Raw genomic sequence first — 24161 nt, 5'->3', positions numbered from 1 at the left:
CGTTTCGGGTAGCCTTCCACAAGCTTCCCACAATAAGTTGGGTGAATTTTGTCCCATTCCTCCTGACAGAGCTGGTGTAACAGAATTAGGTTTGTAGGCCTCCTTGCTTGCACACGCTTTTTCAATTCTGCCAACAAATGTTCCGTAGGACTGAGGTCAGGGCTTTGTGATGGCCACTCTAATACCTTGACTTTGTTGTCCTTAAGCCATTTTGCCACAACTTTGGAAGTATGCTTGGGGTTATTGTCCATTTGGAAAACCCATTTGCGACCAAGCTTTAACTTCCTGACTGATGTCTTGAGATGTTGCTTCAATATATCCCCATCATTTTCTTTTCCTCATGATGCCATCTATTTTGTGAAGTGCACCAGTCCCTCCTGCAGCAAAGCACCCCCACAACATGATGCTGCCACCCCCATGTGTCACGGTTGGGACGGTGTTCTTCGGCTTGCAAGCCTCCCCCTTTTTTCTCCAAACATAACGATGGTCATTATGGCCAAACAGTTCTATTTTTGTTTCATCAGACCAGAGGACATTTCTCCAAAAAGCATGATCTTTGTCCCCATGTGCAGTTGCAAAGACTGGTTGGCCTTTTTATTGCGGTTTTGGAGCAGTGGCTTCTTCCTTGCTGAGCGGCCTTTCAGGTTCTGTTGATATAGGACTCGTTTTACTGTGGATATAGATACTTTTGTGCCTGTTTCCTCCAGCATCTTCACAAGGTCCTTTGCTGTTGTTCTGGGATTGATTTGCACTTTTCGCACCAAAGTACGTTCATCTCTAGGAGACAGAACCCGTCTCCTTCCTGAGCGGTATGACGGCTGCGTGGTCCATGGCGTTTATACTTGTGTACTATTGTTTGTACAGATGAAGATCATACCTTCAGGCGTTTGGAAATTGCTCCCAAGGATGAACCAGACTTGTGGAGGTCTACAATTGTTTTTTTGGAGGTCTTGGCTGATTTCTTTAGATTTTCCCATGATGTCAAGCAAAGAGGCACTGAGTTTGAAGGTAGGCCTTAAAATACATCCACAGGTACACCTCCAATTGACTCAAATGATGTCAATTTGCAGAAGCTTCTTAAGCCATGACATCGTTTTCTGGAATTTTCCAAGCTGTTTAAAGGCACAGTCAACTGAGTGTATGTAAACCTCTGACCCACTGGAATTGTGATACAGTGAATTATAAGTGAAATAATCTGTCTGTAAACAATTGTGTATATATATATATATATATATATATATATATATATATATATATATATATATATATATATATACTGTTCAAAAAAATAAAGGGAACACTTAAACAACACATCCTAGATCTGAATGAAAGAAATAATCTTATTAAATACTTTTTTCTTTACATAGTTTAATGTGCTGACAACAAAATCACACAAAAATAATCAATGGAAATCAAATTTATCAACCCATGGAGGTCTGGATTTGGAGTCACACTCAAAATTAAAGTGGAAAACCACACTACAGGCTGATCCAACTTTGATGTAATGTCCTTAAAACAAGTCAAAATGAGGCTCAGTAGTGTGTGTGGCCTCCACGTGCCTGTATGACCTCCCTACAACGCCTGGGCATGCTCCTGATGAGGTGGCGGATGGTCTCCTGAGGGATCTCCTCCCAGAGCTGGACTAAAGCATCCGCCAACTCCTGGACAGTCTGTGGTGCAACGTGGCGTTGGTGGATGGAGCGATACATGATGTCCCAGATGTGCTCAATTGGATTCAGGTCTCTGGAACGGGCGGGCCAGTCCATAGCATCAATGCCTTCCTCTTGCAGGAACTGCTGACACACTCCAGCCACATGAGGTCTAGCATTGTCTTGCATTAGGAGGAACCCAGGGCCAACCACACCAGCATATGGTCTCACAAGGGGTCTGAGGATCTCATCTCGGTACCTAATGGCAGTCAGGCTACCTCTGGCGAGCACATGGAGGGCTGTGCGGCCCCCCAAAGAAATGCCACCCCACACCATGACTGACCCACCGCCAAACCGGTCATGCTGGAGGATGTTGCAAGCAGCAGAACGTTCTCCACGGCATCTCCAGACTCTGTCACGTCTGTCACGTGCTCAGTGTGAACCTGCTTTCATCTGTGAAGAGCACAGGGCGCCAGTGGCGAATTTGCCAATCTTGGTGTTCTCTGGCAAATGCCAAACGTCCTGCACGGTGTTGGGCTGTAAGCACAACCCCCACCTATGGACGTGGGGCCCTCATACCACCCTCATGGAGTCTGTTTCTGACCGTTTGAGCAGACACATGCACATTTGTGGCCTGCTGGAGGTCATTTTGCAGGGCTCTGGCAGTGCTTCTCCTGCTCCTCCTTGCACAAAGGCGGAGGTAGCGGTCCTGCTGCTGGGTTGTTGCCCTCCTACGGCCTCCTCCATGTCTCCTGATGTACTGGCCTGTCTCCTGGTAGCGCCTCCATGCTCTGGACACTACGCTGACAGACACAGCAAACCTTCTTGCCACAGCTCGCATTGATGTGCCATCCTGGATGAGCTGCACTACCTGAGCCACTTGTGTGGGTTGTAGACTCCGTCTCATGCTACCACTAGAGTGAAAGCACCGCCAGCATTCAAAAGTGACTTAAACATCAGCCAGGAAGCATAGGAACTGAGAAGTGGTCTGTGGTCCCCACCTGCAAAACCACTCCTTTATTGGGGGTGTCTTGCTAATTGCCTATAATTTCCACCTGTTGTCTATTTCATTTGCACAACAGCATGTGAAATGTATTGTCAATCAGTGTTGCTTCCTAAGTGGACACTTTGATTTCACAGAAGTGTGATTGACTTGGAGTTACATTGTGTTGTTTAAGTGTTCCCTTTATTTTTTTGAGCAGTGTATATGTATATATATATATATATATATATATATATATATATATATATATATATATATATATATATATATATATATATATATGGGATGTATAGACAACATGGACAGTATATGGATAGAATATGTAGTATATTTGAACAACAGTATATGTACAGCAATAGTTAAAAAGGATAGGTCTTGACTAGAATACATTATATACATATGAAGTTGGTAAAACAGTGTGTAAACATTATTAAAGTGACCAGTGTTCCATGACTATGTACATGGGGCAGCAGCCTCTAAGGTGAATGGTAGAGTAACAGGGTGGTAGCCAACTAGTGACTGAAGTTCAGGACAGGGTACTGGGCGGTGGCCAGCTAGTGGTGACTATTTAACAGTCTGATGGCCTTGAGATAGAAGCTGTGTTTCAGTCTCTCTGTCCCAGCTTTTATGCACCTGTAATGACCTCACCTTCTAGATGGTAGTGGGGTGAACAGGCTGTGGCTGAGGTCCTTGATGATCTTCTTGGCCTTTCTGTGACACCGGGGGCTGTAGATGTCCTGGAGGGCAGGCAGTGTTTTTCCCCCTGGTGATGCTTTGGGCAGACCTCACCACTCTCTGGAGAGGCATGCGGTTACAGACAGTGATGTTGCCATACCAGGTGGTGATACAACCCGACAGGATGCTCTCAATGGTGCATCTGTAAAAGTTTGTGATGGTCTTAGGGGCCAAGATACATTTCTTCAGCCTCCTGAGGTTGAGGAGACGCTGTTGCACCTTCTTGACCTTACTGTCTGGGTGGGTGGACCGTTTCAGTTTGTCAGTGATGTGTACGCCAAGGAACTTGAAGCTCTTCACTTTTCCGCTGCGGCCCCGTTGATGTGAATGGGTGTGTGCTCCCTCTGCTGTCTCGTGAAGTCCACGATCAGCTCCTTTGTTTTGTTGACGTTGAAGGAGAGGTTATTTCCGTTCGCACCACTACACCAGAGCCCTCACCTCCTTCCTGTAGGCTGTCTCATCATCGTTGGTAATCAGGCCTACCACTGTTGTGTCATCTGCAAACTTGATGATTGAGTTGGAGATGTGCATGGCCACGCAGTCATGGGTGAACATGGAGTACAGGAAAGCGCGAACAGGATGAAGGTATGATCTGATTTGCCAAAGGGAGGGAGGGAGAGGGAGGGCATGGAGTACAGGAAAGCGCGAACAGGATAGAGGTAGGATCTGATTTGCCAAAGGGAGGGAGGGAGAGGGAGGGCCTTGTAGCCGTCCCGGAAGGGAGAGTTGCAATGGTTGATAGTTTTTGATGCGCACGTGGCGCAGGAAATGTGTTAATAAAACTTTGGTAGTGTTTTCCTCAGATTTGAGTAATTAAAGTTCCCAGCTAAAATAAATGCGGCCTCAGGATGTGCGGTTTCCAGTTAGCACAAAGTACAGTGTAGATCCCTGAGACGCTGTCACGATGACCGAAGAGAATTCTCTTAGGAGATAATGCGGTCAGCATCTGATTGTGAGGTATTCTAGGTCAGTTGAACAAAAGGACTTGAGTTCCTGTACATTACCACAATCACACCATGAGTAGTTAATCATGAAACATTCACCTGAGCCTTTCTTTTTCCCGGAGAACCCAGCTGGCTGTATGGACAAGTCATGATTCCGTGAAAGAGAGTATATCACAGTCCCTGATGTCTCTCTGGAAGGAGATCCTCACACTGAGCTCTTCTTCTTTATTGTCCAGATACTGAACATTAGCAAGTAATATACTCAGAAGCGGTAGATGGTATGCACGCCTCCTGAGTCAGATTAAAAGTCCACTCCGAATCCCTCTTCTCCGCTGGCTGTGTCTTGGAGCAGTCTCTGGAATAAGTAGAATTGGGTGGGTACGAACGAAGGATTAAATTCAGGAAAGTTGTATTTCTGGTTGAAATGCTGGGGATTTACCGCCGCTCTAATATCCAAAAGTTCTTACTGGCTCTATGTAATAATGCAAAAGACGTTCTGAGCTAATAATGTGAGAAATAACACACAAAGAAATTAAATACTGCAAAGTTGCTTAGGAGCCATGAACAGGGTGACCATGTCTATCGGCGCCATCTTATATTCTGAGAACATGACTGCAATTCCCATAGAAGAACGTTGTTTCTTAACATTCTCTGAACGTTCTGAGAACATGACTTTAACTAGAACCATAAGGAAACCTGTAGAAAACGTTATCTTGAAGTACACTTGCAGAATATATATTTTTAAATATCAGGGCAAAGGACTGACAGACTACAAATGTCCATCAACATTTACAAATCCATCATGGTTGCTGCTAGCTAAATATGCTAACGAGCGCAAAACAAAAAAAATTAAAGAATTGCAAAGGAAGGAAATCATGCTCATAAAGTTATACATATGTTGGTAGGAGCTACCGAATGTCATTTTTGGTGAGTTTGGACATTTACAAGGGAATGAGAATGAGAGACATTGTGCAAATGAACAAAATTTTGATGCATGCTTGTCTGAAGAAAGAACAGAACTGGCTCTGAAGCAGCATGTATACATGCTGTGTCTGTGTGGAGTCTGGAGTGGCCAAGGCAACGTGCCTGCCTGCTCTGCTCGGAGAAGAGGGGGGAGGAGCAGACGACGAAAACAGAGAAGAGAAGAGGAAAAACGCAAGGAAATCAAGATAGCAGTGGCAGCTGTACAGATAACTCATCCAATGGGCTTTGACTTCTCAAACATGGCAGAAAGCTCACACAATATGATGAGCTGTCACCATTGTAATTCAACCTCTTACTTAGTTAACTAGCCAGTTAAACTTAGGGGTCGCGTAAACACAGAATTCTGCATTTTTCACGCAGGAAAAAAAGATAAAACGCATAAGAAATATCTTGTTGCATTTTGTAAACTCAGATCTAAAATGCATCTTATTGTAATTTCTGCTCGGCATCAGACACATTTTTTGCTTCAATTGCATTCCAATCAGATGAGAATTCACAAACAGGCATTCTATCAACAGACAGCGCTCTGACTGATGTGTAGCTACTTTTCTCCAATCCTTTTCTTGGTGTAGCCAGCCTACTTTCCTCCGGTAAAATGCAAGATTCATGTTAAGCAAAACATTAGGAAATGTAGCTGACTATATTCTTTCTATAATAAACATTATAAATAGGATGGCCATGCATCTTTTTTGCAAAAAAGACCTTGCTTTTTCATTTACTTGTGTGGCTGCCAGCCAAATAGCATTGCACTTCTTTTGTCATCTGATGAAAATGAAGCAATTTTCTGCCGAATGTGTTGCACTAATGTTTTTTTCTGTGAAGGAAAACTATAGTTGCAGGCCCCTGATCACTCTATTGAAGCAAAAAAACACGGTTGACTTTCAATATAAAATGCGACCCCTGTCAATACACAGCTGGACTACCTACTTTCTTCCATTGAGCTATTTACAAACAAACACTTGACTGGCTCAACTTTTCTGTGAAACTAAGGTAAGCTTCCTAATGTAAAATAATGTGACAGGTGCTATGAAGAAGGTGATCTGCTTTATTGCAGAAGTTTACTGAAATATAGATTTAGATTCAAACAACTTTCTGAGACAGAAATCCGTTAGGCCTATAGATTCATTCGATGGTTGATCATGAAAGAGTAGGCTATAGCTAGGGCCTAGAAGTCACATTCAAATGGAATGGGGATTGGGGAGAAAAAAAGGAAATTAAGATTTTAAAACAATAAGACAGACAACGGAGTGTCCGCTGCAAAAGGCCCATGATCAACCGACATTGGAGAGGGAAAAAAACACATTAGGACCTATCTGACATTTTGTGCTTCTTTGGTGCTCTCCTCTCTTTCTACAATCTACATTGTTATCTTGCATTATGTTAATAGTCTAACTACCATGTACACTACCGTTCAAAAGTTTGGGGTCACTGAGAAATGTCCTTGTTTTTGAAAGAAAAGCGATTTTTTTTGTCCATTAAAATAACATCAAATTGATCAGAAATAGTGTAGACATTGTTAATGTTGTAAATGACTATTGTAGCTGGAAATGGCAGATTTTAATGGAATATCTACATAGGCGTACAGAGGCCCATTATCAGCAACCATCACTCCTGTGTTCCAATGGCACGTTGTGTTAGCTAATCCAAGTTTATCATTTTAAAAGGCTAATTGGTCATTAGTAAACCCTTTTGCAATTATGTTAGCACACTTGAAAACTGTCGTGCTGATTAAAGAAGCAATAAAACTGGCCTTCTTTAGACTAGTTGGGTATCTGGAGCATCAGCATTTGTGGGTTCGATTACAGGCTCAAAATGGCCAGAAACAAAGACCTTTCTTCTGAAACTCATTAGTTCATTCTTGTTCTGAGAAATTAAAGCTTTTCCATGTGAGAAATTGCCAAGAAACTGAAGATCTCGTACAACGCTGTGTACTACTCCCTTCACAGAACAGCGCAAACTGTCTCTCACCAGAAACGAAAGAGGAGTGGGAGGCCCCGGTGCACAACTGAGCAAGAGGACAAGTGCATTAGAGTGTCTAGTTTGAGACACAGACGCCTCACAAGTCCTCAACTGGCAGCTTCATTAAATAGTACCCACAAACACCAGACTCTGGGATGCTGGCCTTCAAGGCGGAGTTCCTCTGTCCAGTGTTCTTTTGCCCATCTTAATCTTTAATTTTTATTGGCCAGTCTGAGATATGGCTTTTTCTTTGCAACTCTGCCTAGAAGGCCAGCATCCTGGAGTCACCGGATAATGTATACCCTGCTAATGACCATAGAAAAAAAGAGTAACGGAAGGCGAAATTAGCACAACAAAGAATTTGTGTTAAGTGCATGGGGGCCGCCATCTTCATGCACCTCTATTGGACATTAATTGTGTGGCCAAAGAGAGCTAGGCCATTACAGCTCCCTTCAGCTCTGTTCAGCTGGGGAGTGAAGTGGGGTGTGCAGAGCATCAGCATAGTCTCCCAGGGAGGGACAGGTTAGGGTATCCTGTCATTGTTGGTAGAGACATTTTAATGGCCGTGTTTTGTTGTAAGAAGGTGTGGTCCGGTTAGTTAGTGTCTGATCGGTTTCTGAGGGCAGGCTGGACTTGATATTAAGATACAGAGAGAGAGGGAGGCGGTGTATGCCACAAGGAGGAGTCAGAGGTAAGATGATGATTATACATTGGGTAAACAAAACATTAAGAACACCTGTGCCTTTCCATGACATAGACAGACCAGGAGAATCTAAGTGAAAGCTATGATCCCTTATTGATATAACTTGTTAAATCCACTTCATTCAGTGTAGTTGAAGGGGAGGAGACAGGCTAAATAATGATTTTTAAGCCTTGAGACAATTGAGACATAGATTGTGTATGTGTGCCATTCAGAGGGTGAGTAGGCAACTCGGTGTTAGGAAGGTGTTCCTAATGTTTGGTATACTCAGTGTAGATGAAGTGTTTAGGTTTTTAGAGGTAGTGAAATATGCTGGGTATTGTCTTCACACACTGCATCAGGATTTTTGTTGTCTTCTTGGATGTCTCTCTGTTACAGTCTTCAGAGTGGAAGACGTTGCATAGAAAAGTGAGTGGAACAATGGAACTCAAGCTGATAAAGACTAGCCCATATACTCAGCTGGCTCATAGTGATGGACTTAACTTTTTTTTTCTATCTGTGTTTATAGTCTAGTATCATGGGTAGGGCCATCTGCGAGCAAATATGTCAGTTTAGAATATCCTCAGAACCCCAGAAATGATTTGAATAGATAGCATCCCTCCTGATTGAGTCTGGCAGTGTGTGTAGCCTATGGGTAAGGATTCAGTCTGGCAGTGTGTGTAGCCTATGGGTAATGATTCAGTGTGGCAGTGTGTGTAGCCTATAAGTAATGATTCAATCTGGCAGTGTGTGTAGCCTATGGGTAATGATTGAGTCTGGCAGTGTGTGTAGCCTATGGGTAATGATTCAGTGTGTGTAGCCTATGGGTAATTATTCAGTCTGTCAGTGTGTGTGTACTGTATGGTAAATTATATGGGATGAGTTGGAATTGAAAGGCCCTGGCTGAGGCCTCCAGGTACGTAGGGTTGGTCATCGCTCCTATCTGTTTACACAGTATGGCTGAATAATTGATGATATCTTCTGTCTCTATATAATGAGCAGGAATCTGATGAGAGCAGCAGGACGCAACGTCTCCTGCAGGGCCGGCTCCAGGTATAAGCGACATAAGTGGTCGCTTAGGGCCCCAGGAACTCAGTCTCAACTTATTATGGAGAGTTAGAATAGTAGAATATACAAGGTGCAAGTTAGACATCTGGTTGGGCATCAGCAATTTTTCTGTTGTTATGACAGTCACTAACAGTCACTCAATTAGCCATGTCAGCTCACAATTTTTTGTTTGATAAATTAGTCTAGCCAGTTATCTAAACTAGGAGTCATCATGGCCGAATACTAACCCGTCACAAAGGGCACGTGCCAAGGGGCCCTGACCTCCAGGGGGCCCCCATTGATTTTGTTAGTCACTCGCACTCAGATATCATTAACATGGCCTAAGTCATGGAAAAATATGTACAATTTCAGAAAGTTAACTTCAAAATTGAAAAGAATTGTCTCTCAACCCCTTGACAAAATGTGTAGAATTGCACGAAATTTGCTGTAAAACTGAAGAAAAAATACTTTTGCCCAAGGGCAAAATTAGTAGAATTGCATGACATTTGTTATTAAATTGCAACATTTTCTCTCCATCCCATTGCAAAATGTGTAGAACTGCAAAAAATGTGCTTTAAAACGTAAACTTTTTTTTCCTGCATATGACCAACATTGCCAAGATCCTAGTGTTGATCCTGCTTGTTGTTTGGAAAATAGCTTTTTGAACAGAATAGGATAACATTTTGACTTTCAAAACCCCCAAGATACCTTTATTGATATCAATTTGCAGTTATCAGTATTGGGAAGTGTTGTTTCCTGAATATTTCCTCTACCTGTCCTCTGGTGTCTCAGCGCTGCAGTCAGAGAGATGTTTAGGCAGCACATTAAGTGTTTATGAGGAATAGCTGCTGCGCTGCTGTGGGTCCTGAGGCGCGGAGGACCTGTCCTGCAGTGGGATTTTACTGTGGCTGGCTGGGAGCTGTTGCTGTGAACCCCTGATATTCCCACACTGCCCTCGTTCTCCCCCATCCTCCCCCTCTTCTTCCCCCTCTCTCCTCTATCCTCCGATGTCCTTACCCTCTTCCTCCGTCCCCCTTTCTTCACACTCCTTCCCCTATCCTGCCCCGCCCTGCTCAGCATCACTCTGTCTGGCGCTCTACCCAGTGATGATCAAGCATCATGCCAGGGTGAGTCTCATGATCCCCTCTCCTCTTCTACTCTCTGGCCACTGGGTCTACACAGGAAAGCACAACTGGTCACATTCACAGGAATTACATATTACACAGGCCTATCAGCTGTTATAACAGCATCGTCATGGAACCCTTTCTTTCTTTCTGGAATGTCCTGATAGCTATTCCTGGCTGCTGATTATCACTCACACACATTCATATAACCATACCCTGAAACACTCACACACTTCCACTCAACACATTGCCTGGCCAGAAGTGTCTGTGCTCTTGGATAAGACAGTGTCTACATCGGTTGCCTGTTTGTGGTGTGATGATGCTTGCTCAGCTCTCTGAAAAAATGGGGCTCTGAGCTGAACAAAAACAAAGGGGCGGGAGGAGAGAGGAGAGAGAGGAGTGGAGCCCACGTGCCTCAGAGCTGTATCTGTAGCTAGCCGTCGCATCTCACCTTGCTAATGGAGGAATGGGGGTAAGGCTTTTGTTGCTATGACGGAGTGGAGGGAGGGAGGGAGGCTGCCTGCATTCTCCATATTTTTGGGTGCATTCATTTGTCTTGGCTACAGCCTAGATTGGTTTCTCACTCTGGTTAATGCAGTCGGTTGATGTGCTCGTGTGTTTGAGGTTGAGATGTCCGTGTGTGTATATTTGGTTGTGTGTGTGGAGATGGAGAGATGGAGGTGCATGGTGTGCTTAGTTTACGAGTATTATTGAAATATGTGTTGTGATCTTCTTCATAGTGTTGCAGGGGGATGTAAAGGAGAAGGAGAGCACTTCATGTTCCTTTCGATGGTGAATTTGATGAATCAGAATGAATGGGTTTTTACTGCTTTTCTTTTTGTGTGTAACAGTATAGGTGGACTACGTGTTATTTTGTGCCAAAGACTAGTAGGCCCTAGTATATTTCAATATTGTCACGTCCTGACCAGTATAGGGGTTATTTGTTATTGTAGTTTGGTCAGGATGTGGCAGGGGGTATTTGGTTTATGTGGTTCGGGGTGTGTGTCTATGTAGAGGGGTTGTTGATTTATGTGTTCCGGGGTTTTTGGTCACTGTTCTATGTTTATGTATTTCTATGTTCTATCTAGTTTAGTCTATTTCTATGTGTAGGTAATTCGGTTGTGGACTATCAATTGGAGGCAGGTGTTTTCTAGTTGCCTCTGATTGAGAGTCCTATAAATAGGTATGTGTTTGTGGTTGTAGTTTGTGGGAGGTTGTTCTTGTTTTGCTGTATTAGTCGAATATTAGTCGATTTCAAATATTGATTTCTGTACATATTACATATGACAGACAGAATTTAGAAATATGTTGTCTGTTAAAAAGCTAGTTGTGTGTGTGTGTGTGTATATATCCTACCATCTAGCCTTGTTCCTAGAGAAGGCTGTCCTATATTAGAACAAAATCCTCCTCTTGTGGTTTGATGGATTAACCAACTGTAGTGCACATCCAGCTCTCACACTTTCCCATGCAGTCAAAGCCCCTTTTTCAAACAAAGCCATTCTGCTCATGTTTTGTCTGGGGAGAAACAGAATTGTGGAGTATTTATCACTCTCTTTCTCTCACTCATTTTCCCTCTTTCCTTCTCTCATTACCAAAAGTATTCTTCCACCCATTGGTTTAGGACTGCTGAGTGACCCAAATACACATGCAGTGCCCTCTCCTCCTCCTTCCCTGACCCCCACACGAAAGTGGAGCCCTCTATTGTTTTCAACATGTCTCTCTCAGTGTTGCTGGGCCTCAGTCCTCAGGAATGGAATAGTTTCTATATATACACAGGGCTGAAGATGTGTTATTGCCCACTGCCGGGCAATAGAGAGACAATGCTGTGGCTGCTTTACTGTATGCCTGACTGTCTCTCATAGACACTCTCCTAGCCAGGATTGGTGTTAACGCTGTGAGGCTCTTGGATAGGAGGGACCTGCCTGAGAAAGATAACGGTCTAATCCAATGTATCAGAAATCAACAAAGATCCATTGACAGAAAGGAAGGCTTGTGAAGTCTGATGGAGGTATGTATCACAGCTCAGGCTAAGACCAGATGCAGACAGAGGAGGCGGATAGTACGAGTCTCAGAGTTTATTACAGTACAAGGGGCAGGCAAAAGGTAGGTCAAGGCAGGCAAAGAGTCCAAATCCAAATCAGAGTCAGGCAGGATCAGGACAGGCAGAAAGATCAGAAATGGAAAAGCACAAACTCGAGCACAGGAAACACGCTGGCAGAACTTGGCGGGACAAGACAAACTGGCAACAGACAAACAGAAAACGCAGGTATAAATACACATGAGGTAATGGGAGACACCCGGTGGGGGTTGGAGACAATCACAAGACAGGTGAAACAGATCAGGGTGTGACAGCATGAAACTATTAAGTGTTGGAAGCCATACGGAGCTACAGATCTTTGTTCCAATCCACAGTGACTCACCGTCTTGTCTCCAACCCCACTTCATAGACCCTCTGACTCTCAACTCACTCTCAGTGTGCGCCCTTCTACCTTGAGTGTGGGCTTGTTTCCCATCTAATGTGATGCTGTATGGCAGGCAGCTAGCTCTGTGTTCCACAGAACAGAAGTAGGCGCTCGTCGCGCACTGTCTGTCAACCAAGCCTCAGCTCTCTCTGGTGGGACTGACCAGATTCTGTTGTGTATTAACCTCGCCTGCAAGGGTTACACTGCGATAGTAGTGAAGACACGAGACTAGGTGTGTGTGTGTGTGTGTGTGTGTGTGTGTGCGCGAGTGCGAGCGCGCACTCACAAGGCCTTCCCCGGTGAGATTGCAGGGCTGATGGGGGGGGTTGCAGTATCGGTTGTGAAAGAAACATCCAGTTGCTCTTGGAGTACAATCTGTAAATTGTAGTCTCTGCTGCCATAGACATTACAGAACATGACATTTGCCTTGATTAAGGACTTGAACCAACCAGCAACCCTGTGGCCTCTAGACCTCAACAGCAATGTCTCTCATTAGTGGAAAACATTTTCCCTACTAGCATGTTAGCCTTTCCACTAAGTTAATAGTAGAGGCACAGCTGTTCAATAATAACTATTTTGTTCTGAGGTGTTTTTATTAAGGTTTTGAGAAACAGGAACCATATCTAGCTGGCTTTGAACCAGCAACCTTTTGGTTACTCGCCCAACACTCCTAAACCACTAGGCTATCTGCATGGCAGACAGACTGAGAGTGTTGAAAATCAGACAGACAGACAGACAGACAGACAGACAGACAGACAGACAGACAGACAGACAGACAGACAGACAGACAGACAGACAGACAGACAGACAGACAGACAGACAGACAGACAGACAGACAGACAGACAGACAGACAGACAGACAGACAGACAGACAGCGACCCCTAAAACTCTGAGGACGCGGCTCGTGGACAGATAGGCAGGCAGACAGACGGACACAGACAGGCAGGCAGGTAGACAGACAGAGAGGGATACAGACAGACATACAGTTTCTAAGTAACAGACTCCTTAATCTGATAAAAATTGAGCGGACAGCATGCAATTATATTATTAATTACCCAGTTAGCACATAATGTTCTGAGAACGATAGGTTTCTTATAGCTTGGTGGGAGCGTGGTTGTCCTATGGTTATTTTGCATACAACCTTCTGTCACATCCTGACCAGTAAAGGGGTTATTTTTTATTATAGTTTGGTCAGGATGTGGCAGGGGGTATTTGTTTTATATGGTTCGGGGTGTGTGTGTATGTAGAGGGGTGTTTGGTTTATGTATTCCAGGGCTTTTGTCATTGTTCTATGTTAGTGTATTTCTATGTTCTGTCTAGTCATTTCAATTTCTATGTGTAGGTAGTTGGGGCCTTTAATTGGAGGCAGCTGTCTTTCATTGCCTCTGATTGAAGGTCCTATAAATAGGAATATGTTTGTCATGGGAGGTTGTTCTTTGCATAGCTGTGTGTTGCCTGCAAGACTGTTTGATGTCTGTTAGTTTTTTTTCTTGTTTAGTTTATAGGTGTTCTAATAAAGTTAATATGAGCACTCAACCCGCTGCGCCTTGGTCCATCCACTACGACGACGATAGTTGCTTAGATTTGGAACATTCTTAGCACATTTAAGGAACTTGACAATGTTATTTTCTTGGTATTTCATTACTTTAAAAGAACGTTTCCTAAAAGTTCAAACATGGTTACATTTAATTAAAATGTTGATCATGTTGCAGGAATGTTCTCTGACTGATTTGACATTGGAAATGTTCTCAAATATTAACGAGAACTTTAAGATGTTAGATGTTCTTCTGTGGGAATTTCATTACTTCAGCGTAACGTTTCCCCATGGTTCTATTTAAATTCATGTTCTGAAATTGTTCCAAGAATGTTTTAGAAAACTTTCCAAAAAAAACACCAGAAAAGTTTAGTAACATTCAGAGAAGTTTTATTAAAAAGATATACGGTGGCAAGAAAAAGTATGTGAACCCTTTGGAATTACCTGAATTTCTGCATAAAGTGGTCATCAAATTTGATCGGATCTTCATCTAAGTCACAACAATAGGCAAACATAGTGTGCTTAAACTGATAACACACAAATTATTGTGTTTTTCATGTCTATATTGAATATATCATTTAAACATTCACAGTGTAGGTTGGAAAAAATATGTGAACCCCTATGCTAATGACTTCTCAAAAAGCTAACAGGAGTCAGCTAACCTGGAGTCCAATCAATGAGACAAGATTGGAGATGTTGGTTAGAGCTGCCTTGCCCTATAAAAAACACTCACAAAGTTTGAGTTTGCTATTCACAAGAAGCATTGCCTGATGTGAACCATGCCTCGAACAAAAGAGATCTCAGAAGACCTAAGATTAAGAATAGTGGACTTGCATAAAGCTGGAAAGGGTTACAAAAGTATCTCTAAAAGCCTTGATGTTCATCAGTCCATGGTAAGACAAATTGTCTATAAATGGAGAAAGTTCAGCACTGTTGCTACTCTCCCTAAAGATGACTGCAAGTGCACAGTGCAGAATGCTCAATGAGGTTAAGAAGAATCCTAGAGTGTCAGCCAAAGACTTACAGAAATCTCTGGAACATGCTAACATCTCTGTTGATGAGTCTATGATAGGTAAAACACTAAACAAGAATGGTGTTCATGGGAGGACACCTTGGAAGAAGCCACTGCTGTCCAAAAAAAAACATTGCTGCACATCTGAAGTTTGCAAAAGTGCACCTGGATGTTCCACAGCGCTACTGGCAAAATATTCAGTGGACAGATGAAACTACAGTTGAGTTGTTTGGAAGGAACACAACACTATGTGTGGAGCAAAAAAGGCACAGCACACCAACATCAAAACCTCATCCCAACTGTAAAGTATGGTGGAGGGAGCATCATGGTTTGGGGCTGCTTTGCTGCCTTAGGGCCTGGACAGCTTACTATCATCGACGGAAAAATGAATTCCCAAGTTTATCAAGACATTTTGCAGGAGAATGTTAGGCTATCTGTCCACCAATTGAAGATCAACAGAAGTTGGGTGATGCAACAGGACAACGACCCAAAACACAGAAGTAAATCAACAACAGAATGGCTTCAACAGAATAAAATACGCATTCTGGGGTGGCCCAGTCCTGATCTCAACCCGATTGAGATGCTGTGGCATGACCTCAAGAGAGCAGTTCACACCAGACATCCCAAGAATATTGCTGAACTGAAACAGTTTTGTAAAGAGGAAGGGTCCAAAATTCCTCCTGACAATTGTGCAGGTGTGATCCACAACTACAAAAAATGTTTGGTTGAGGTGATTGCTTCCAAAAGATGGTCAACCAGTTATTCAATCCAACGGTTCACATACTTTTTCCACCCTGCACTGTGAATGTTTACACGGTGTGTTCAATAAAGACATGAACATGTATAATTGTTTGTGTTATTAGTTTAAGCAGATGTTTGTCTATTGTTGTGACCTAGATGAAGGTCAGATCAAATTTTATTACCAATTTATGTAGAAATCCAGGTATTTCCAAAGGGTTCACATACTTTTTCTTGTCACTGTACATTCCGTTCTCAGCATCAATAAAACTCTCTCTCCTTAATCTTGTTAAGTGCGTTCAGGTGTGTTGGCCGTGCACACTAATTGGCCACACTGGATCTTAATGAGTGATTGATTCCTTTTGAAATCGTGTCTGAATAGAATCAAATGAACAATGTTGTATGCATAAAACAAACATGGCATGCAAGCTCCATCCTGGTGACACAGTGGACTAATTCCATGGATAGAGAACAAAAGATCATAGGTACTGCCACAATAAAAAAAATACATGTGTTGGCATGATGTGGCATGGTTAATGCCTAAGCAAATTAATTCCCATGTGAACTATCTGTGCTTGGAGTTCGAAACAGTTAACCCAAACTAAGCTAGCAGTGTTATTAAAAGTCGTCTTGAAACATTAAAATCAAATCAAATCAAATTGTATTAGTCACATGCGCCAAATAGAACAGGTGTAGACCTTACAGTGAAATACTTACTTACGCGCCCCTAACCAACAATGCAGTTTAAAAAAATACAGATTAGAATAAGAAATAAAAGTAAGAAGTAATTAAAGAGCAGCAGTAAAATAACAATAGCGAGACTATATACAGGGGGGTACCATTACAGAGTCAATGTGCGGGGGTACCGGTTAGTTGAGGTAAAATGTACATGTAGGTAGAGTTATTAAAGTGTCAATGCATAGATGATAACAACAGAGAGTAGCAGCGATGTAAAAGAGTGTGTGGGGGGGGGGGGGGGAAAGCAATGCAAATAATCTGGGTAGCCATTTGGTTAGGTGTCCAGGAGTCTTATGGCTTGTGGGGAAGAAGCTGTTTAGAAGTCTCTTGGACCTAGACTTGGCGCTCCGGTACCGCTTGCCGTGCGGTAGCAGAGAGAACAGTCTATGAGTAGGGTGGCTGGAGTCCTTGACAATTTTTAGGGCCTTCCTCTGTCACCGCCTGGTATAGAGGTCCTGGATGGCAGGAAGCTTGGCCCCAGTGATGTACTGGGCCGTATGCACAACCCTCTGTAGTGCCTTGCGGTCGGTGGCCGAGCAGTTGCCATACCAGGCGGTGATGCTCTCAATATTGTAGATGTAGAAACCTTTGAGGATCTGAGGACCCATGCCAAATCTTTTCAATCTCCTGAGGGGGAATAGGTTTTGTTGTGCTCTTTTCACGACTGTCTTGGTGTGCTTGGACCATGTTAGTTTGTTGGTGATGTGGACACCAAGGAACTTGAAGCTCTCAACCTGCTCCACTGCAGCCCCGTCGATGAGAATGGGGGCGTGCTCGGTCCTCTTTTTTCTGTAGTCCAGAATCCTCTCCTTCGTTTTGATCACGTTGTGGGAGAGGTTGTTGTCCTGGCACCACACGGCCAGGTCTCTGACCTCCTCCCTATAGGCTGTCTCGTCATTTTCGGTGATCAGGCCTACCACTGTTGTGTCATCGGCAAACTTAATGATGGTGCTGGAGTCGTGCTTGGCCGTGAAGTCATGAGTGAACAGGGATTACAGGAGGGGACTGAGCACGCACCCCTGAGGGGCCCCTGTGTTGAGGATCAGCGTGGCGAATGTGTTGTTACCTACCCTTACCACCTGGGGGCGGCCCGTCAGGAAGTCCAGGATCCAGTTGCGGAGGGAGGTGTTTAGTCCCATGGTCCTTAGCTTATTGATGAGCTTTGAGGTCACTATGGTGTTTTGAACGCTGAGCTGTAGTCAATGAATAGCATTCTCACATAGGTGTTCCTTTTGTCCAGGTGGGAAAGGGCAGTGTGGAGTGCAATAGAGATTTCATCATCTGTGAATCTGTTGGGGTGGTATACAAATTGGAGTGGGTCTAGGGTTTCTGGGATGATGGTGTTGATGTGAGCCATGACCAGCCTTTCAAAGCACTTCATGGCTACAGACGTGAGTGCTATGGGTCGATAGTCATTTAGGCAGGTTATCTTAGTGTCGTTGGGCACAGGCATTATGGTGGTCTGCTTAAAACAGGTTGGTATTACAGACTCGGGCAGGGAGAGGTTGAAAATGTCAGTGAAGACACATGCCAGTTGGTCAGCGCATGGTCGCAGTACACATCCTGGTAATCCATCTGGCCCAGCGGCCTTGTGAATGTTGACCTGTTTAAAGGTCTTACTCACATTCGCTGCAGAGAGCTTGATCACACATTCTTCTGGAATAGTTTATGCTCTCATGCATGTTTCAGTGTTATTTGCCTTGAAGTGAGCATAGAAGTAGTTTAGCTCGTCTGGTAGGCTCGTGTCACCGTCAGCTCTCGGCTGTGCTTCCCTTTGTAGTCTGTAATGGTTTGCAAGCCCTGCCACATCCGACGAGCTTCAGAGCCAGTGTAGTACAATTCGATCTTAGTCCTGTATTGACACTTGCCTGTTTGATTGTTCGTCGAAGGGCATAGAGGGATTTCTTATAAGCTTCCGGGTTAGAGTCCCGCTCCTTGAAAGCAGCAGCTCTAGCCTTTAGCTCAGTGCAGATATTGCCTGTAATCCATGGCTTCTGGTTGGGGTATGTACGTACGGTCACAGTGGGGACGACGTCATCAATGCACTTATTGATGAAGCCAATGACTGATGTGATGTACTCCTCAATGCCTTCGGAGGAATCCCGGAATATATTCCAGTCTGTGCTAGCAAAACAGTCCTTTAGCTTAGCATCTGTTTCATCTGACCACTTTTTTATTAATCGAGTCACTGGTGCTTCCTGCTTTAATTTTTGCTTGTATGCAGGAATCAGGAGGATAGAATTATGGTCAGATTTGTATGCATCTCTGTGTGTGGAGTATAGGTGGTCGCGAGTTATTTTTCCTCTGGTTGCACATTTAACATGCTGATAGAAATTTGGTAAAATGGATTTAAGTTTACCTGCATTAAAGTCTTCAGCTACTAGGACCACTGCCTCTGGGTGAGCGTTTTCTTGTTTGCTTATGGAGGAATACAGCTCATTCAAAGCTGTCTCAGTGCCAGCCTCTTACTGTGGTTGTATGTAAACAGCTACTAAAAATACAGATGAAAATTCTCTAGGTAGATAGTGTGGTCTTTAGCTTATCATGAGATACTCTACCTCAGGCGAGCAATAGTGTGAGACCTATAACCAGCTAACTGTATGTTGACAGTGTCTATTTTATTCTCCAAACATTGCAAGTTAGCTAGCAGAATGGAAAGGAGTGGGGGTTTATTCGATCGCCTACAAATTCTCAGAAGGAAGCCCGCCCTCCGGCCCCTTTTTCTCTGACTCTTCTTCATGCAAATTCCGGGAATCTGGGCATGTTCCCGAGAAAGCAGTATATCGTTCGCGTCGGGCTCTTCTGACTCGTTCAGGAAAAGGATTCTGCCAGGTCCTGGTGAGTAATCGCAGTCCTTATGTCCAGAAGTTATTTTCAGTCATAAGAGACGGAAGCGGCAACATTATGTACAAAATAAGTACAAAAATGACTTACAAACAATGCAAATAAACGAACAAAAAAACACAATCGGTTGGGGGCACGTAAAACGTCTGCCTTCCTCTCCGGCGCCAAGTTTCAAGGAAGTTATTCAAAAACCTCAAAACGACCTTTAAAATCTGCTTAAAACAATCATAACACTTAGGAAATGTTCTCAGAACCTTATTTAATACCTTCAAATAACCTATCATTTTCTTTTTCAGAACGTTAATAACACCTCACAGGAAAACTTTCAAGGAACCATAGTAAAATGTTCTCAGAACCTCCCTGCAACCTAAACATTTTAGTTCCCAGAACAGGCAACATTTTCACTTCCGTTTTCAGAACATTTAAAAAAAAATCAATTTCACCTGTCAGGAAACGTATGGCTTCGTTTCCTGAACCAATGGGAAACCAAAAACATACGTTCCCACAACTTCCAAGGAACTAAATGTGCTAGCTGGGTAGAGTCGACTCCTCCATAATGCAAAGGGCCACATCAGTGATTCCTTTAGTTAACAGAGAAACAGTGCTTTATTAACAGATAACTCAACCTTATCTTGGCACAATGTCTGTGTACATTCTCAGGATGAGCAACTTGATCACTTACTTAAAACTACCTCCTGTATTTGAAACTGGTAGCTTGCCTACTGTATATCTGAATTTGAAGGGACTGAGGGAGGACAGTAACTGAATAAAACGTACAAGTTTTCTGTTGCTCTTCTGTCATTAGTTCTTTCACATCTTCTACATCTGAATAACATTTCATGATATATTGAAAGAAAGGGAACATTATATTCACATGGAGCACTTAAATAGTTGGTTTTCAATTCCCACACGCAGTCTCTGAAATGGCCTCTTTGCATATTTTTTTGTAATTTGGATAAAAGCAACTGATCACATTGTATTGCTATTATTGACGATCCTCTCTCTCTCCTCCCCTCAGTGCATGACGACCGTGACTGTGCTGCAGACTCCCGCAACCTCCTCAAGCCCTCTAGGATCATGTCGGGCGTCTACGATGAGTCAGCCAGCCAGGAGGATGGCACAGACAGCTTCTGGGAGGTGAGAACAGACCACAACTGTTTGCCTACAGAGATAGATTCATATAAAGTCAAACAGGCATCCCTTTAAGTGGAACTGGGATTTGAACCAGTAACCAAGGTGTCCACACTCTGCAATCACTGCATCACCCTCCTATGGCTTTGCGGCAGAGCTGGCAGCGTGACAGGCCACTGACTAGGGTTGCGGTTGTAGTGGGATTGTGTGTCTTTGTGTGTGTATGTGTGTGTGTGTGTGTGTATATGATACAGTATCCCACTCTAGGGGCTACTGCTGCCGTAGATTACAGGTTTGACAGGTGACAGGAACGTCTGTATGACGTCTTTATATGACGTCTTATTCTGGTAGCAAACTAGTTGAAAAAGGAAGTATTTTTACTGACCAGAATTACATATTTTTTGGACCGTCATACAACCAGTTGGTCATAATTGTAATCTCTATCTGACTAGCTGGTCATAAATCATAAATGTGGATATTGAAAACATTGTTCATTACATTTATATTTGTTTCCATAGGCACCAATAAAGTTTAAATCTACAACATATTCTTACTTTTAAAATCGTTCAAACAATGGCAAAAACAAATCTACAACAATTTTTTTAAGGGACAGATCAGAATTTACTAGCGGGGAGGGGCTGGTCCAACTCAAGGTGTCATTAAAAAAATGCACCCCCCTCCTCAAAGTTACAAATATTTTCACATGATTGTAACACCCTCCCCCTTCATAGAATTAATTCAAAATCATGTTTACGACCACAAATAACAATAACTGTAGTGACCCTGTGTTTATAAACGTGGATATCAACTTTGTCACTTCAGCATGCTTTTGTGGCACAGTCGATGCTATGCAGGGCTACAGGCCAGAAGGTTGAGGGTTCGCCGACCACCACAGACAAGCTCACTCTTCCTGCCTGTTTCGTTACACTATGATCAGAGCCGGCTGCAGACAATGATCAGCTAGGGGGAAATCGGATTGTCAACATTTTGATGCCATATTTTCTGAATGTCATTAAATGTTTTGTACAGATGTCTCTTTCCATTCATCAATTGGCCGCTGCGCAATTTGAATTGATTGATTGATTGATTTTATTTGTCAGTTAAAAAATACATATATACATAAAGATTTTTCACCGGGATTGCACAATAAAGTCTGGGACTTATTTCCGTTGTGGTCCCAATTACATAGATACAGACCCATTACATAGATAGAGATGAAAAAATGTTCCACCTCCAGATACTCATCTGAGGGTGGAGTTTAAGTACAATTCTTATAAACTTGTTTGGCTGGTAGCTTATTCTTTAGATGTTTAGGGCTGCTGGTGAACCATGATGTGCAGGCATAATCAAAGCGACACTGAACTAGCATATGTGTTAGAGTCTTTAGGGTGTCTATAGCTAGGTTTCCATCCAATTGGCGACAGATTTTCATGTGAAGATTCTAAAATCTAAAACAATATGCCATTTCAGTTTCCTTCAGGAAAATTTTGCGCTGGACAACATGACAGGGAAGATTTTAATTGACCGGACATTTGAGAAATGCGTGATTTGATTTGATTTGATCCAACCTGCCAGCGCCATCAATAAACGAGGGATGTTGGCCAAATGAATCACATATGCTTGTCCTTGAAAACACCTTATAACAAATTACAAAAACACTATCCCTTGTGTTTCGAAAAGGAAGCATACGCAAAACTTAATAACCACATTTTTTGGGGGAGTTTTAGGGTACTTTCCTAAAACAATAATTGTCCACCTCAGAGTTCAGCTGTCAAAGATTTGAGCGCTAAATGTATCAGGGCATTGCATGCAAAGGCCACTGTATGATATTCATATTTTAATAAATACATATAGCCTATATAAAGGAAGAGAAGTTTAGGCATAACCCCATAGAGAGAGATATGCCGGTGGCATGCTATGACACCGATATTCATTTATTTTTGCCAGATGGCTACTGCGTCTGCTATACAGATATAGACGTACAGAAGGAGGGTCATTTGTTAATTTTCGATCCGAATATTTTGTATAAAGATAAGCACTACAATGTTAGATTATAGGAGTAACTCTGATAGGCCTGAAACATTATTCCTCACCTCATGTTCAACTGTCGGAGTCAGCTGGAACACTGGGGTGCACTGCCTTCATATCATACGCCTGCAGTAGCTAAAGCTTAATTATAGCGACACCATACCAAACCTTCACAAAAGTTGATGTCAAAAGTAAGTCAAGCCATTGTTTATAGGGAAAATATGAACAGAAGAGATGATGTCAACCAGGGGAAAAAAACAACCCCCCCTCCCCCCAAAAAGAAAAAAATCACACAACCCTACCCCTAAACCACACAACCCTCCCCTATTTTGGATCAACCCTCCCCCCAATAAATTTTGATGTGTCCCTAATTGTTTCAAATTTCACCCAAAGAAAGCACATGCATAGAAAGACTGGGATACAGAGTATATAAAGACAAATTTTTTTATTGTATTAATGATTAATAAAAGCAGTGTGATGGGGTAGATCCTCATCAAAGACCTCTGAGCACAGAAGGTGATCTGGAGCGTAGTGGCCCTCTTGAAGAGTGGTGTGATGGGTCATAGTAAAGAGAATCGGTGCATTAAAACTTTATCGATATGAAATTTGAAGAATTTTGAAGAAACTTGAAGAAACTTTGTGGACTCAGCTGGCTTAAAGTATTTCCATGGTACTAGTTGAAAAAGTTTGTGGCATTTATAGGTTAGAGATGGCTTCAAAAAAGAGCAATTTGCTCATACACATACTTTGCATCTTCCTCCAACATGGCGATCAGGGGCATATTTTAGGACATTCCAGAGGGCCTGCAACACATCAAGCTCCTGAGTTTTCTGGCTTTTCATGACACTTTCTCTAAGCATACAAAGAGAAAAAATAAATTAATGATTGGCATAATGTGGGCATGCAGAACACAACAGAACAGGAACGCACAGTAAAATATCTTTAAGAGAATCTACAAAAAAATGTCATTGTCTGTGTCAAATGTCTTAACAGCTCACATTTACTTACCAACTACAATAGAGCACACATGAGTGGTAGCAAAGGCATGTTTGCTCCTCTGTCCCTTCATATTGAAGTGGGACATTAATTCATTGGTCATCAATCTGAAACATTTTATAAAAGAGAATATCAAAATTAGACAGTAGTTGGATTATGACTGTATTTTACTCATCTCTAAATGGTAAAGTTATGCTTGATAAAATAACTTTTTATAAACACACCATCCCATAATCCTGTGTACATTGTCCCAGACAGAGGTTCCCCCATTTGAGAACAGCTTGGCAGTCTTAAAAAAAGAAAGGTAAATGCAAAAAATTGAAGTATGTGTAAAGAGACAATCCAATACTATATATTTCAAAAGCTGTGTTTTTTATATCATTCCTGCCACAAAGATTGTTAGAAATGGGTGTAATTGGCAAAGCTATTCCTCTTATCTGCATTCTGCACACTTGTTTGCGAATTGCTTTATTAATTTCATATGTATATACTGTATTCTATTCTACAGTGTTTTAGTCAATGCCACTCCGACATCGCTCATCCTAATATTTATA

At 42.7% G+C, this 24161-nt stretch overlaps 1 protein-coding gene across 3 annotated transcripts in view; it reads left to right on the top strand.

Moving 5' to 3' along the window:
* LOC106582704 (protein kinase C and casein kinase substrate in neurons protein 1) overlaps nt 1–24161 on the top strand; it is a 71957-nt gene that overhangs the window by 25054 nt on the left and 22742 nt on the right. For all 3 annotated transcript variants that reach the window (XM_014166029.3, XM_014166028.3, XM_045705328.2), the window contains exon 2: nt 20471–20589. In XM_014166029.3, the coding sequence (XP_014021504.1) occupies nt 20530–20589 (60 nt within the window). In that variant the 5' untranslated portion in view covers nt 20471–20529. The remainder of the gene's footprint in view (nt 1–20470; nt 20590–24161) is intronic.

This window comes from Salmo salar, chromosome 22 (assembly GCF_965601325.2).
Source record: "Salmo salar chromosome 22, fSalSal1, whole genome shotgun sequence".
In the NCBI taxonomy this organism is placed as follows: domain Eukaryota; kingdom Metazoa; phylum Chordata; class Actinopteri; order Salmoniformes; family Salmonidae; genus Salmo; species Salmo salar.
Note: the sequence above shows the minus strand (reverse complement) of the source record. Positions and strands in the feature narration are given on the sequence as shown.